General features: G+C 36.9%; 2 protein-coding genes across 5 annotated transcripts; both read left to right on the top strand.

The window, feature by feature from the left end:
- The first annotated feature begins 275 nt into the window (after positions 1–275).
- On the top strand, positions 276–14,105 carry LOC110936429. 4 transcript variants are annotated; one of them, XR_002590012.2, is made up of 5 exons: positions 277–574; positions 2,904–3,054; positions 3,154–4,266; positions 10,729–10,786; positions 11,255–11,557. XR_002590012.2 is itself a non-coding variant. In XM_022178811.2 (4 exons), the coding sequence occupies exons 1-3, from the start codon at positions 428–430 to the stop codon at positions 4,245–4,247; spliced, it is 1,389 nt and encodes a 462-aa protein (XP_022034503.1). In that variant the 5' UTR covers positions 276–427; the 3' UTR covers positions 4,248–4,266; positions 11,255–11,557. The 4 variants fall into 4 exon arrangements, 3 of the variants coding, with proteins under 3 accessions (XP_022034503.1, XP_022034502.1, XP_022034501.1); XM_022178811.2 differs by lacking the exon at positions 10,729–10,786 and having other exon boundaries at positions 276–574; positions 2,907–3,054; XM_022178810.2 differs by lacking the exons at positions 10,729–10,786; positions 11,255–11,557 and adding an exon at positions 13,902–14,105.
- On the top strand, positions 6,126–6,524 carry LOC110933408. Its single transcript, XM_022176633.1, has one exon. It carries the CDS (start codon positions 6,126–6,128, stop codon positions 6,522–6,524), a length of 399 nt encoding a protein of 132 aa, XP_022032325.1.
- Positions 14,106–14,354: the final 249 nt, after the last annotated feature.

Raw genomic sequence — 14,354 nt, 5'->3', positions numbered from 1 at the left:
ACCTGATTATACACGGGTTTTTTTTAAGATATGACGTTTTTAGCATTTAGTATACAAAATTATATTTATTTAATCTGTGTAATACACATGGTTTTTAAAGATATAACTTTTTTTATTATTTAATATATAAAATTACATTTATTTAACCTGTACAATATACGGGATTCATAAAAATATAACTTTTTAATATTTAGTATATAAAATTATATTTATTCAACCGTGTAATACGCGGGTTTCTAACAACCTAGTTTGAAAGATAAAACATACCACCTGAAATTCAATAAAACAAAATTCACTCTAAAATCCCCAAATCTATTGTGTAAACCCTAAATTGGGAACCAATTGTTCATGAGAGTTGAAAACAAAACCCCGATGGGTGCCAAAAATTGAGTCCACTTTAATGGTGTAACCCTGCAATTAGCATCAAATGGAGGAGCCGATCACTGAGAGCGATGATTACGCCAGCCACCGTCAGCTTGTTGTCGTCGAAGACGTCACCCCTATATCTCATTCATTTTCCAGTTCATCTTCAATCACTCCGTTAGCCGCTAACGATAGTTCTCCCCTTCAAAAGGTATATATATATATATTACATGACCTAATTGTTCAATGGATTTCAGTAAATTAGGTTGTTGCATGAAATTGTGTTTATTATTTGTATCTATGATCGTTTAACTAATTGAGTGAGATACATTGTGAGTTGTGAATGTGAAATTTAGTTTTTTTTTTTAAGGTTACGAAATTTGTGTATTTTTTTGATATGAAGTTAGAGTTAAACAGATTGATTTGTTTTTCGGTGGTTAGCTACATGCTTTTACATGGTGGAAAAAACATTAATAAGGGGTATAGTGGGGCGGAGGTTTGGGACATGGGTTGATACGTGTACTTCGAGGGACACCGCTGGTCAGTTGCATGTTGGGTCGGTATGGCGGCGCGTGGCTAGCCCGCGTGGGTTGGCCATGTGTTATAATTTTTTTTTTCAATTATTATAAAAATACACACAAAAAAAAAAAAAAAAAGCCTAGCCACCTATAGCCTAGCTAGCCCAGCAAATGAGAGCCGGCCACGGAAGACCGCTAGGCCCGCCCAACACTCGGGCTGAAACCCCCGCTGGGCGGCCACGCCGAAACCCAAGCCCACCCGGGGTGGTGACTTGGGCGTTTGTACCCAACCCACGCCCCAACCCTGCCCCATACCCCATAGTCTAAGTGGGTTGCAAGTGAAGTCTTTGATAAAATGTTATTACATATTCATATTCATATTGTGTTGTACTATTTTGAGCTAGAAATATGGTAACAAGTTTGATCAGAAAGAGAGGTTAGCACTTGGGAATTAACAATATTTTTCCGGCAAGGTCGAGTGTAAAACAGAATTTTGAGAAATGAAAGATGATCCTCTCGGGGTGAAGGGGACACCTAATGAATGTTCAAGAAGAGGTGGAAAGTTTGACCCAATTACTAATGATCAAGTTGGGTTGGGTTAGGTTGCGGATGTGCACCTTGCGTGTCTTTGAATCCAGAGGGATGGGTTGCCTATTATCTCGAAAGGGTAAAATAAAATATAATTGTTAAAAGGGGAACATGTCAAATGGGTGAAACGGGTCTAAAATCACCCGAAAGTGTATTTTTAACGACTACAACATACTATATCATTTTTTATTGGGAAATTGGCCTGTAATAATCCCACCTAGACCTTATTGGCCACTAATAATCTCACCTCAGAATATTCCCCCCACCAGTCCCACCTTTCACCTATTTTTCCTACAATGGTCCCCCGTTAAAAAAACTTCACGGAGTTAAGCTTTTTTCCAAATTGAAAACAAATTTTTTAGGGCTTTTGATTAGAATGACGATACGAGTCCATTGATGTAAAACTTGCCTCGAAACGGTTCTCCAAACGATGAAAACAATGCTTCAATTCCGGTGTTTAAATTTCCAATTGACCAAAATCAAGTCACTTGGAGCATCATTTCGAAGAAAGTTTTACATCAATAGACTCGTATCATCGTTCTGATCAAAAAACTGTTTGTAATTTTGAAAAAAAGTTTAACTCCGTTAAGTTTTTTGACGGAGGACCAATGTAGGAAAAATAGGTGAAAGGTGAGACTGGTGGGGGGAATATTCTGAGATGGGATTATTAATGGCCAATAAGATTTAGGTGGGATTATTACAGGCCAATTCCCCTTTTATATTCCAAGATCTAAATTATTCGTGTAATAATATTGATTCCGCAATCATAATTTACACAATACTTGTTAATAAGTTGTATAAAAAAATGGAACTTCCACGAGCTTTTTTTTTTTTTTTTATAAATGAGGGTTTTTTCTGTTCTATGAGGACCTTATTCTTACAAATAAAAAGGGAAAAAGTATGAGGTTTGATATGCTAAATTGCTAATGCCATTTTGATTATCGCATGTGTCTCCAAAAAGTATGTCAAAGTTTACCTTGCCTAAAGGTTGGTCTGTGAAAAAGGTAATACGCAAGTTTGGAGGCTCTTTTGACAAGGTAATTTCAGATTGCTTAACATTTATTAAGAATAGTAGCCAAAAGATAATAAAATAATTACTTTATCGCAGTTTTTATAGTGTTATACATTCTAGGCAAATCACGTGATAGATTAATCCTCCACACTAATATTAAAAGGCATGTATTGTACGGTTACAACTCGTTACATCTATTAGTTTTTCTACCAAAAACAATGTATCAAGTTGTCAAAGATATATGAAAGCTAGTGGTTGTTTTCTTTATTATACATTGTTGCTTATGTGTGCATATGCTACTTATGTGATTGTTTGTTTGGATGATGTGATGATTATTTATGTTATATGTATATCTATATATATACATCTCATAGACATTTATTTGGTGAATATTGTCTAACCTACCCGATACTTCTTGATAGAAGAAAATGCCGCCCAGACGAAACACAAACACCAATCCGTTACCACGAACTGAGGCGGAACTCAACGAGCGCATATCACTGGCAATAGCGCAGCATGAAGCCCTCCGCTCTGAACAAAGCGGTGGCACTTCAGGAAACAATCCTCCCACTGGTAATGTTAAGTCACCCAAGACACATTACAAATCTTTTGGATATTTCCATTCGTGCTTTGCCAATGCTTACTCGTAATTTGTTGTTGCACATGTTACAGGCTGCACCTACAAACAGTTTCTAGACTGTAAGCCCTTGAACTTTGATGGCACAAGAGGTGCCATTGCTTTTATTCGATGGGTTGAAAAGACTGACTCAGTTCTGAGGTTGAGTAAATGTTTGCCTGAGCAGAGAGTTACCTACATCTCGGGATTATTCATGGATGGTGCACTCTCTTGGTGGAACCTTCAGGTTCAAACCAAGGGTGAAACTACTGCTTACGCAATGAGCTGGGACGAGCTCAAGGAACTGATGCGAAAGAAATACTGCTCCAAGGCCGAGATCCAGAAGCTTGAAACTGAGTTCTGGAACTTGAAAATGGATGGGCCAAAGATTGCTGAGTACATCCAACGTTTTCATGACTTATCTAGGGTTGTTCCCTATTTGGTTGAGCCTGAGTTTAAGAGGATCGAAAGATTCATTTGGGGTCTTGCTCCTCAAATCCTGAGCATGGTTACTGCCTCAAAGCCTCCGACCATTTCAGAGGCTATTGACATGGGTGTCGCGCTCACGGAAGAGGCACTTCGTATGGGAAAATTCTTAAAATTAGAGACAAACAAGAAAGAGACTCGTGTGGAGTCTTCAGGCGACAACAAAAGAAAGTTTTCAAAGCTGAAGAAAGGCACCCAAGCAAGCCATGACAACTCACCCGCAAACAAACGAAGGGAAGCAAACCCGCCTCTTGGCACGAAAGCTTATGGAGCCACCAATGAGACCAGTGGTAAGGGTTATTTGGGGACTAAGCCAAGATGTGATAGATGCAAGTTTCACCATGATGGTCGATGCCCGAGACCTAAGTGTGACAAATGTGGAAAAGATGGGCACAACAAGGAAACCTGTTGGGCAAGATATGCCAACCGAGGAAGGAATGGTAACTACCACCAAGGTGGTAACAATAATCAGGGTGGAAATCACAAAAACAATCAGGAAGGGAACAACAACAACAATAATAACAACAATGAAGGTGGAAATGGTAATGGTCGAGGCCAAGGTTGTTTCAACTGTGGAGACATGGGGCACTTTAGAAAGGATTGCCCTAAGGAGAATCAAGCACGAGAAAGAGTCTTCACGATTGGAGCTCGTGAAGCGCGCTAGGACCCGAATGTTGTGACGGGTACGTTCCTTATTAACCAACACTATGTATCCATTTTGATTGATATTGGCGTCGACTTTAGCTTTATATCTATAGAATTTAAGGACATACTTGGTATAGAAACAAGTAAGCTAGACACCCCCTATTCTATAGAGTTAGCAAATGGGAAATTAGTCGAAGTGGATGAAGTTATTAAGGATTGTACGCTTGAACTTGGAGAGTGGAAATTCTCTATCGATCTTCTACTAGTCGGTTTAGGTAGCTTTGATGTGGTTATCGGAATGGATTGGTTGTCCGACAACCGAGCGTAAGTAGTTTGCCATGATAAGACCATTCGCATCCCGTTGCCGAATGGAGAAACACTTGTAGTCCATGGGGAAAAACGTGAGACGCCCCTACGAATCATAAATTGCATGAAGGGGTAGAAGTGTCTCCGAAAAGGCTGCATAGCTTTCCTCGCACACGTCATTGACAAGGAGACCAAGGAGCCAAAGTTAGAAGACATTCCTGTTGTGAAGTAATTTCCAGAAGTCTTTCCCGAAGACTTGCCTGGACTACCTCCGCATAGTCAAGTGGACTTTCGGATAGACCTAGTGCTAGGAGCGACACCAGTGGCAAAGGCGCCATACCGGCTAACTCCACCAGAGATGCACGAACTTTCAACTCAGCTACAAGAGTTGCTAGATAAGGGATTTATCAGGCCAAGCTTCTCACCTTGGGGAGCCCCAGTGTTGTTTGTTAAGAAGAAGGATAGCAGTCTACGTATGTGCATAGACTACAGTGAGTTGAATAAGCTAACCATCAAGAATCGGTATCCCTTGCCGAGTATTGATGACTTGTTCGACCAATTGCAAGGCTCTAGCTACTACTCCAAGATCGTATTGAGATCGGGATATTATTAATTGAGGATACAAGAAGAAAACATCCCTAAAACGGCCTTTAGGACACGCTATGGGCATTACGAGTTCCTTGTCATGCCGTTTGGCTTAACGAACGCACCTGCGGTATTCATGGATCTCATGAATCGGGTGTGTAAGCCGTATCTGGATAAGTTCGTGATTGTGTTTATTGATGACATCCTTATATACTCGCGGACCAAGGAAGAACACGAGCAACATCTGCGAGCTATCTTGTAACTTTTAAAGAAGGAACAGTTGTATGCGAAGCTGTCGAAGTGCGAATTTTGGATTCGCGAGGTGCAATTCCTAGGTCACGTGGTGAATGAGAATGAAATTCATGTCGATCCGGCCAAGATTAAGGCGATAAAAAACTAGGAAGCCCCAAAGACACCAACCGAAATACGACAATTTCTGGGGTTAGCGGGCTATTACAGACGATTCATAGAGAACTTTTCAAAGATTGCTCAACCGTTAACAACCTTAACCCAGAAGGATAAGAGATTCGATTGGGGCGAAGAACAAGAAGCAACTTTTCAAACGTTGAAGGATAAACTCTGCGACACACCTATCTTGTCTTTACCTGACGGTACTGATGATTTCGTGGTTTACTGTGATGCGTCTCGACAAGGTCTTGGTTGCGTGTTGACGCAACGGGACAAAGTCATTGCTTACGCGTCCCGACAGTTGAAGGTGCATGAGAAGAACTATACCACACACGACCTTGAGCTAGGTGCTGTGATATTCGCGTTGAAGATTTGGCGTCACTACTTGTATGGTACTCATTGCACGATCTTTACAGACCATAAGAGTTTGCAACACATTTTCTATCAGAAGGACTTAAACATGAGACAACGAAGATGGGTCGAGCTGCTGAATGATTACGATTGTGAGATAAAGTATCACCCGGGCAAGGCAAACGTTGTAGCGGACGCCTTGAGCCGTAAGGAGCGTGCAAAGCCTCTAAGGGTGCGAGCCTTAGAGATGACTATACAAACTGATCTCACTGCTCGGATTCGTGAAGATCAGCAAGAAGTGCTCAAACCGGATAATCTACAAACTGAATCATTGCGTGGAATGGAAGCGCAATTATTGCCAAAGGAAGATGGAACATTGTACTTCATGGAGCGAATTTGGGTTCCATTCTTCGGCGATCTACGCGCACTTATTTTGGATGAAGCGCATAAATCAAGATACTCTATACATCCGGGATCCGACAAAATGTACCAAGACTTGAAAGACTTGTATTGGTGGTGTAAGATGAAAGCCGATATCGCTACATACGTGGGTAACTGTCTTACTTGTGCCAAGGTTAAGGAGGAATACCAGAAGCTATCGGGGCTGCTGCAACAGCCTGAGATTCCTGTGTGGAAGTGGGAATAGATATCGATGAATTTCATCACCAAGCTACCGATAACTCAAAGAGGTCACGATATGATTTGGGTAATTGTTGATCGACTCACCAAGTCCGCGCATTTCCTACTAATCAGTGAGAAAGATAGCACGAAGAAGTTGGCAGAAATATATCTCAAGGAGATTGTGGCACGTCATGGAGTGCCTGTTTCTATCATATCCGACCGAGATGGTCATTTTGTGTCAAGGATTTGGCAAACGTTTCAGAAGGCTTTTGGATCACAGTTGAATATTAGCACGACCTTTCACCCTCAGACGGACGACCAGAGTGAACGAACGATACAAACCTTGGAAGACATGTTGCGTGCATGTATGATGGACATCGGTGGAAGTTGGGATACTCACTTGCCTTTAGTGGAGTTTTCCTATAACAATAGCTATCACACCAGCATTCAGGCCGCCCCGTTTGAAGCTTTATATGGACGAAAGTGTCGGTCCTCGTTGTGTTGGGCAGAGACCGGAGATAAACAGCTTATCGGTCCAGAGTTTGTTCAGGAAACCACCGATAAGATTGCTCAGATACATGATCGTATCAAGTCAACTTGTGATAGACAGAAGTGCTACGCTGAGCGACGAAAACCATTGGAATTCGAGGTTGGAGACATGGTTTTGTTGAAAGCCTCGCCTTGGAAAGGCGTGGTTCGATTTGGAAAATGTGGAAAGTTGAACCCGCATTACATTGGACCTTTCGAGATTCTGGAAAGGGTCGGAACCGTTGCATACAAACTGAAGCTTCCAGAAGAACTTAGCAGTGTCCACGACATGTTTCACGTGTCTAATCTCAAGAAAAGTCCTACGCAGGAAAAGTCGTCATTCCCGCAGACGAGATTCAGGTCATCGACAAACTCCAATTCACTGAAGAATCTGTTGAGGTTACGGACTGGAAGGTTCACAAAACACGGAGAAGTCGTATAAAACTCATCAAAGTTCGTTGGAACTCATGTCACGGCCCAGAGTTTACGTGGGAACGTGAAGACCAGATCAAGTCTAAGTACCCGCATTTATTTCACAACTCCCCTGCAACCGATAACGTAGCTTAAATTTCGGGACGAAATTCTTTTAACGGGGGGAGAATGTGACAACTGCCACTTTTCATGTAAATCCATACAGTGTGAACAGTAACTTGTAATATTTGGTTGTGCATTTTGACCTTATGATATGTCTGATTTCATGGTTTACTCTCAAAGAACTCACAAAAACATTGCATGATGCATGTTACTTACTATTGTTGAATGCGACTCGAAACAGTTTAACCAGTGCACATACATAACTAGCACACTTGCCAGATAAACTAGTAGTGCTGACAGGAGTTCAGTACTCAGGCAGACAGTATGTTTAGGACACAGAATGAGTTCCAGAAACCATGATAAGCTAGAACTTTATGAGAGAAAACAAGGGTTGTAAAACTGTGTCCCGAGTGACAAGTAAACACTAGAAACTGGCCGAAACTAGCACTAAACAGTAAAATTCAGCATAATTCAGCATAAATCAGCATTTATCAGCTTATGTTATAATCTGAAATTATGCCAGAATGCTCAGAACTACTTAAAAGATGTTGAAAAACATCAACATCTCATAGTTACACAATATAACAAACAATACACTAATGTTAACAATTTAAACAATCCGATAACCAAACGGACACCCGACCATAACTAGAAGCATCTAGTGAACTAGTTAACATTCTTTTTACGACAATGAAGCTAGTTATGGTCTAAAACGCAATATTTTACATCAAGAATCCATAACACACATAACACCTAAACTAATTAACATAACTTCACTTAATTTAGCACTTAACCATTTTAATCAAAACCAACACCCCCCCCCCCCCATGTTGACCGTCCCCAAGGGACCCACCCCCTTGACTTGTTGACAAATATCTTCTTTGGTCAAAGATGCCACATTGTTGTCCAATGGATTATGTTATGGAGGGAAAGTATTAACCCTTGTGTAAAACTCCTTATCCTAACCTTAAGAACCTCATTATCATCATAACATCAACACATCACACTTTCTCCTCTCCACTCCCTTGTGTTCGGCCGAAACCAACCTCACCCCTATCCATCATCATCATTCAATTTTCAATCATTCCAAGCTCATCATAAGGTGTCCTAAGGTGAATCAAGAAGGGTGCAAGCTTTGGATCTTGAAGGACCTCACTTTGGAGCTTTTATCCACTCACTCTTCTTCACTTTCATCTTCTAGTTTTCTACCCTAGCCATCGTGCTAGTAGTAAGTATCTTGAACCCATTTTACATCTTGTTTTACTAGTTAAAGGTCATGTAGAACTAAAAGTCTAAATATCTTGCATAAACAAGATGATGAACAAAAGAACCAAACCAAAAATCGTAAGGATCTAAGTTGTTTAAGATGTGTGTTGAACTTGTTTGTTGATTTCTTGTGTGTATGGTGTTAGACACCACATAAAAGCTTGTTAGATGATGATTTAAAACATGATCTAACAAGTATGATGTTAGATCTTGAAAGATCCATGTAAAGCTTACATTATGTGAAGGATGAACTTGTAAAGTTAACTTGTTTTTTTTGTGATAAAAATGGTTCCTACAAGTTGTAGATGTTAAAAATGAAGGATTTGAAGAATCAAAGTTTCAAGAAAACAAAGTTTACTTCAAGTTTAACATGATTTGGTTTTTGAAAGAACTTGAACTTGTTTTAAGGGTGAAAATGGAACTCTTGAAATGTTTAAGTCATGAAAAATAAAAGAAAATGAATTTTTACAAGTTGTGAAGATGAAATTTTTATAGAAATGATTTTTATGAGATAAAAATCATGTTTTTGGTGTTAATAAATCATGTTAAACACTATGTTAAAATACTACAAGATTTTATAAAACTTCAAGTTCATGACTTCATGTAGAGATGTGTTTTATGGCATAAGGTAAGTGTAGTATTATTGTTGATGATTGTTGATGAATTTTTGAAAAAGAAAATGATATGCTTTAAGCATGGAAACTTCCATTTTCAAAGGAAACTATGACAAAATTTTTGTAAAAATTTAACACTTAGAAAAATATGTTTAAACAAGTGTTTACAAGTGATTTTGAATCATGATTTTAGTATAAAAATTTGCCATAATTTTTGTTATGAAAATTTCAAATAATGGATTCAAAAATAAAAATGACTAAGTATATATTTAGGAAAATATATATTTAGAAATCACACAAATTATGTGCTATGTGTATATTATTTGTATTAGTTATATTTAAAATTAGGAACTTGAAAATAATATACCACTCAAACACCAAAAATTGTAATTTGAAGAATTACAAAAAAAAAAATCACAAGAAAATAAATATATAACTTACACACAAATATTGGACAAATATATAAATATTCCGGACATTTAATTCGTATCTTGACAAATTTGGTAAACGGTATTTTCGAAACCAAACAAACGACAAAGTATGTATTTTTATAATTATTATGAAAATATATCATATTTGTACTCAAAAAAATATATTTTCATAAACACTCTAAAAATATATTATTTTAGTGGAAACTAAAAATATATATTTTTCTAACTTTGATCTTAAAAATATATTATTTTTTAAGATATATGTGGATATATACATATTTTACCAAGTCAAATTACAGATATTTTTCTATAAATTTTCTTAAAATATATATATTTTAAGAATATAAGGATGGTGATTCTTGATTGTGCAAAAAACAATATTTCAGAAAAATTCACATAAATTAAGTATGAAATACTTAATAAATACAAGAAAATACGTATTCCTATACGTATAAATACATACCGACATACACCACCAACACTTGGTAAAATGCCCACAAATAAGTATTATACACAAGTATGAGATTACCAGGTGACATACTAAACATTATTATAATACAAGTATACCTATACTTGTAAACACGTATACAAGAACCATATGATAAAACGAGTTAAAAATATATTATTTTTAACAAAACCCCCGAATATTTGCATGAAAATAACATAAGTTAAAATGTAATTATTTTAACTAATGTACTACATTTGAGAACATATATAATTATAAAAATTATATATACATCATATACCGAAAGTATAACTCAAAGTATACAAAATTCCAAAACAAGTCTTAATAAATAATTAAGACTAAGAGTCGTTACACGACCAAGGTGTCTAATAAAACATAACACATGTGTAGGTAGTGGCACGACTCGCGGACATCATCTTTGAGTGTACACGACTTCTGACGCAAACCTGTGAGTTCATGTCCCCATTTTCTCTTAACGTTTTTGGTTTATAACTTTCGGGGGGAAATACACGTCAACTTGGGTATGATTAAGCTAGGGAATGAACTATTAGATCATGTGAGCATAGACGTTAACTGAAGTGCCATTAATCCTTTTAAGGACCACGGAACAAAGGTTAGATCTAATGGGTACGGGCGAGCCCCACTCACGGTCCAGGGGTGACTACTTAGAGTGCTGTTGTGTCCCAGTCGAGGTGATTCGACACTAAAAATCGTCTACTCGGGTTTAGTACTTCCTATGTCGTCACAAATATTAATGTCCTTGCAAAACATTAATGATCAACATGTTCATACACTCTATACATACCTACTTATAACTAAACTTTCAAATGTTTTTGAGACTCATTTGATGCATATACACATAAAACGCATGATCTCGCTCAACTTTTGTTGATTTTTCAACTTACATGTATTTCAGGAAGATAAATGGATCGTGGTGCAGCATTGTCTACAAGTTTTTGGGTTTCAAGTCTAGATGTCATCCATATTTTGGAGGGTTTGGTTTGTATATCCCATCTTTGATGAGATATAGAACGCAAAGCCTCGAGAAGCTTATCTTTTGTTAAAACAAGTCCTTTGATGGAACTTTAAAACTTATGTTAGGTTGTAATCTTAACTTAATACTTGTGTTGGTTGGAAACCTAAACAACTTGTGTTTGTAATGTTTTAAACTTATGTATGGATGAACATCGCTTAATTTAATGCATGTAGTTGTTTGTTATGATCGAATGCAATGAAAACTGATCAAGTCACACACATACGCTTCCGCAAAAGACATGGTGTGACACCTTGACTTGATCAGGGCTTTGGTCTTCAACAGATGTTAGTCTTCAACAAATGATTGTACTCTTGAACAACTGTTCCAAGTCTTCATCAGATGTTAACCATGCTTTTGAACAGATGTTCTGAATAGGTGTTCAAGATTCACTATCTTTGGGGAGAGTTTGGTTCAGTCTTTTGCTTATTTCTTGAGCAGTGGATCATGCTTTGGCTTTTGGATATCATCTGTCCTTTTGTAGGTCCAACATGCCTCAAGCATGCTTTTACAACACCGATTATCCCACAATCAAAATGTTTGCATAATTGACACAATCTAAACAAAGAAAAGAATATGTACACCAACTCTTCTACATATATCAAACTTCACAACAATCATATACCACCTGTAACACCTAAAACATACAATTTTACATTTTAAACAACCTGAAAACCGACACCAACAACTTTAATTATCATCGGGTTTAACGATTCAATCCACCAACCTAACACTGTTGACACCCCTATATAATGTAATACAAACATTGTGCCAGACACTTTCAATCCAAATAAGTGATTCCTGAAAAGTGGTTGTTCAAAAGTTGGTAGTTTGTTTTAAAGATGAAAATGGGCGGTAATGGCTCAAAATAGGCTCATGTAGAAAAAGTAAATTTTCATATGGGTCATGGTAGAACGAGCTCGATTAGACAGACCCACCAACATTTTCTTTGTTATATATATATGATATTGAATTTACAGTTTTGAATATATAGATTCAAGATGTAGTGGGCACTTATATATTCTTGGCCTCGCTTTCACTTTCAACCCATTTGTCTCATTTCACTTTAATTCCAAGAAAACACAATCTAATGTATTAATTGTGGATTTATGAAATGATAACCCACTTCGAATCAACATTAAGTTTTTATATTATACGAAATCCTTTATATATCCTGTTTAAGTTCAACTAGGTTATATGCCCGCGCATTGCGGCGATACTTTATCGCAGGCATTCGATCAATGTCGGTTTGGTTCGTTACACTACTGGTACGATACATGCACTAGGTATAGAAATCAATATGTGTTTTACATCGACCGAAAATGATAAAAACGAACACCGGTACTGACACCGATGTTATTCGAATGGTATCGATCGGTTCAGATCGTCAGGTACTCGTACTGATATTCGTTAATGGTCGCATATAGAGTTGTATAAATGAAAATTATCGAAACGGGGAACAATAAAAATGAATACAGATACCGGTATCGATGTTGTTCGTTAGGGTACAGTAATGACATGGTTGAGAAAAACTTCAAAAACAAAAACAACATATATAAATACGGTACTAATACATATATTGTTCGCTCGATTACCGATCGGGGTGGCACGACAGTCGTCTTCAATGAAATTTATATCACAATGTTGAAAAGAAAACCAGTTTCAGTCCGGTTTGGTACGATACGACACAAATATACGTTATTAATAAAAATTTATATCGCGAAACTGAAGAAAAAATAAACATAGAATGCAATTTACTAAAATAATCAAATTACATGGTAATAAAATATAATTAAAAAGTTTAAAATTCTATTTAAAAAATATATTTACTATTCATCACCACTTTGAATTTGAATTAATGTTCGGATGATATTGGTTCGGTTTATCATGGTATCGGTATAGATATCGGTTTTATTATCCAAATGAATTTTATAATAATTATCAAAACTAATACAATAAAAAAATATGAGTTCGATTTTAATGTATATAGAACAACTAAATATTTATAAACCATATTACATTAGTTATTTTAAAAATATTGTATTCATGGAATTATGATGAATTTATCTTTTTACGTTTAGAAGGTTAATCGAGCCAGTGGTCTCACTGGAAGCAGCCTCTCTATTCCTATGAGATAGAGGTAAGGTTGTCTACATCTTACCCTCCTCAGACCCTACCTTAGCTTTGCTATTGGTGGGATTTACTTGAAGGTTAAATATATATATATATATATATATATATATAGGTAAAGAGTATGGTACAAATAAGGTTATCGTACATTACACACGCGAGAATTTGAGCCACACACGTGTCCTGATTCAGTTTTTCTTTAATAAGGTTAAATCAGACAATTAATTCAATCATCTGAGGGCAAATTCGTCTCTTCATTCAATCAGTGAGATGTTCGTTACACTAATATCCCGGTAATTATCATTCGAATCAGTTTCAAATTTTTCATAATTCTCAAATTGCAGTTTTCGTTCTTCTGGGTTATGGTTTCATTCAATTGTTTTTTTCAATGGATCCACAGAGTAGCACAGGATGAACAGATGTTGATTTTGAAGAAACTCGATCGATCGGTGATCATGCTCAATTATCTACATATCAGAGAGTTTCTATTGAGGATGTTTTAAATCCGCTGCCTGCAAATCCAAATCCAATTGCAAGTACAAGTGCTGTAAACGAGTTTTTTTAATGGTAATTATGTTAATCCAGATCTCTAAGTTTGTTCGTATATTTGTTTTTTGTTTAATCGTAGCAATGTTGTTGTAGCTGTTTTTTGAAGTTTGAATGTTGATTATATTTTTTATTTGAAAGCAACATGCACAAATTCGCATGTCATTACTCTTACAATTCGCATTTGATTTTATTTCCTTTATGCATTTTCGCATGTTATGGTATAATAAATCGCATATATAAAACAGATTAATCAAAATCATCATTTTCGCATGTTATTGTTCATACATTTCGCATGTGAGTTTGT

This window comes from Helianthus annuus, chromosome 4, assembly GCF_002127325.2.
Source record: "Helianthus annuus cultivar XRQ/B chromosome 4, HanXRQr2.0-SUNRISE, whole genome shotgun sequence".
NCBI lineage: Eukaryota > Viridiplantae > Streptophyta > Magnoliopsida > Asterales > Asteraceae > Helianthus > Helianthus annuus.
Note: the sequence above shows the minus strand (reverse complement) of the source record. Positions and strands in the feature narration are given on the sequence as shown.

What these genes read in the sequence shown, in the direction of transcription:
- LOC110936429 (XM_022178810.2), top strand. Translation starts at nt 428, where the DNA reads ATGGAGGAGCCGATCACTGAGAGCGATGATTACGCCAGCCACCGTCAG. An exon ending in ATAGTTCTCCCCTTCAAAAG is followed by an intron (nt 575 to 2,903) that starts GTATATATATAT and finishes ACTTCTTGATAG; the next exon opens with AAGAAAATGCCGCCCAGACG. An exon ending in AGGAAACAATCCTCCCACTG is followed by an intron (nt 3,055 to 3,153) that starts GTAATGTTAAGT and finishes CACATGTTACAG; the next exon opens with GCTGCACCTACAAACAGTTT.
- LOC110933408 (XM_022176633.1), top strand. Translation starts at nt 6,126, where the DNA reads ATGACTATACAAACTGATCTCACTGCTCGGATTCGTGAAGATCAGCAA.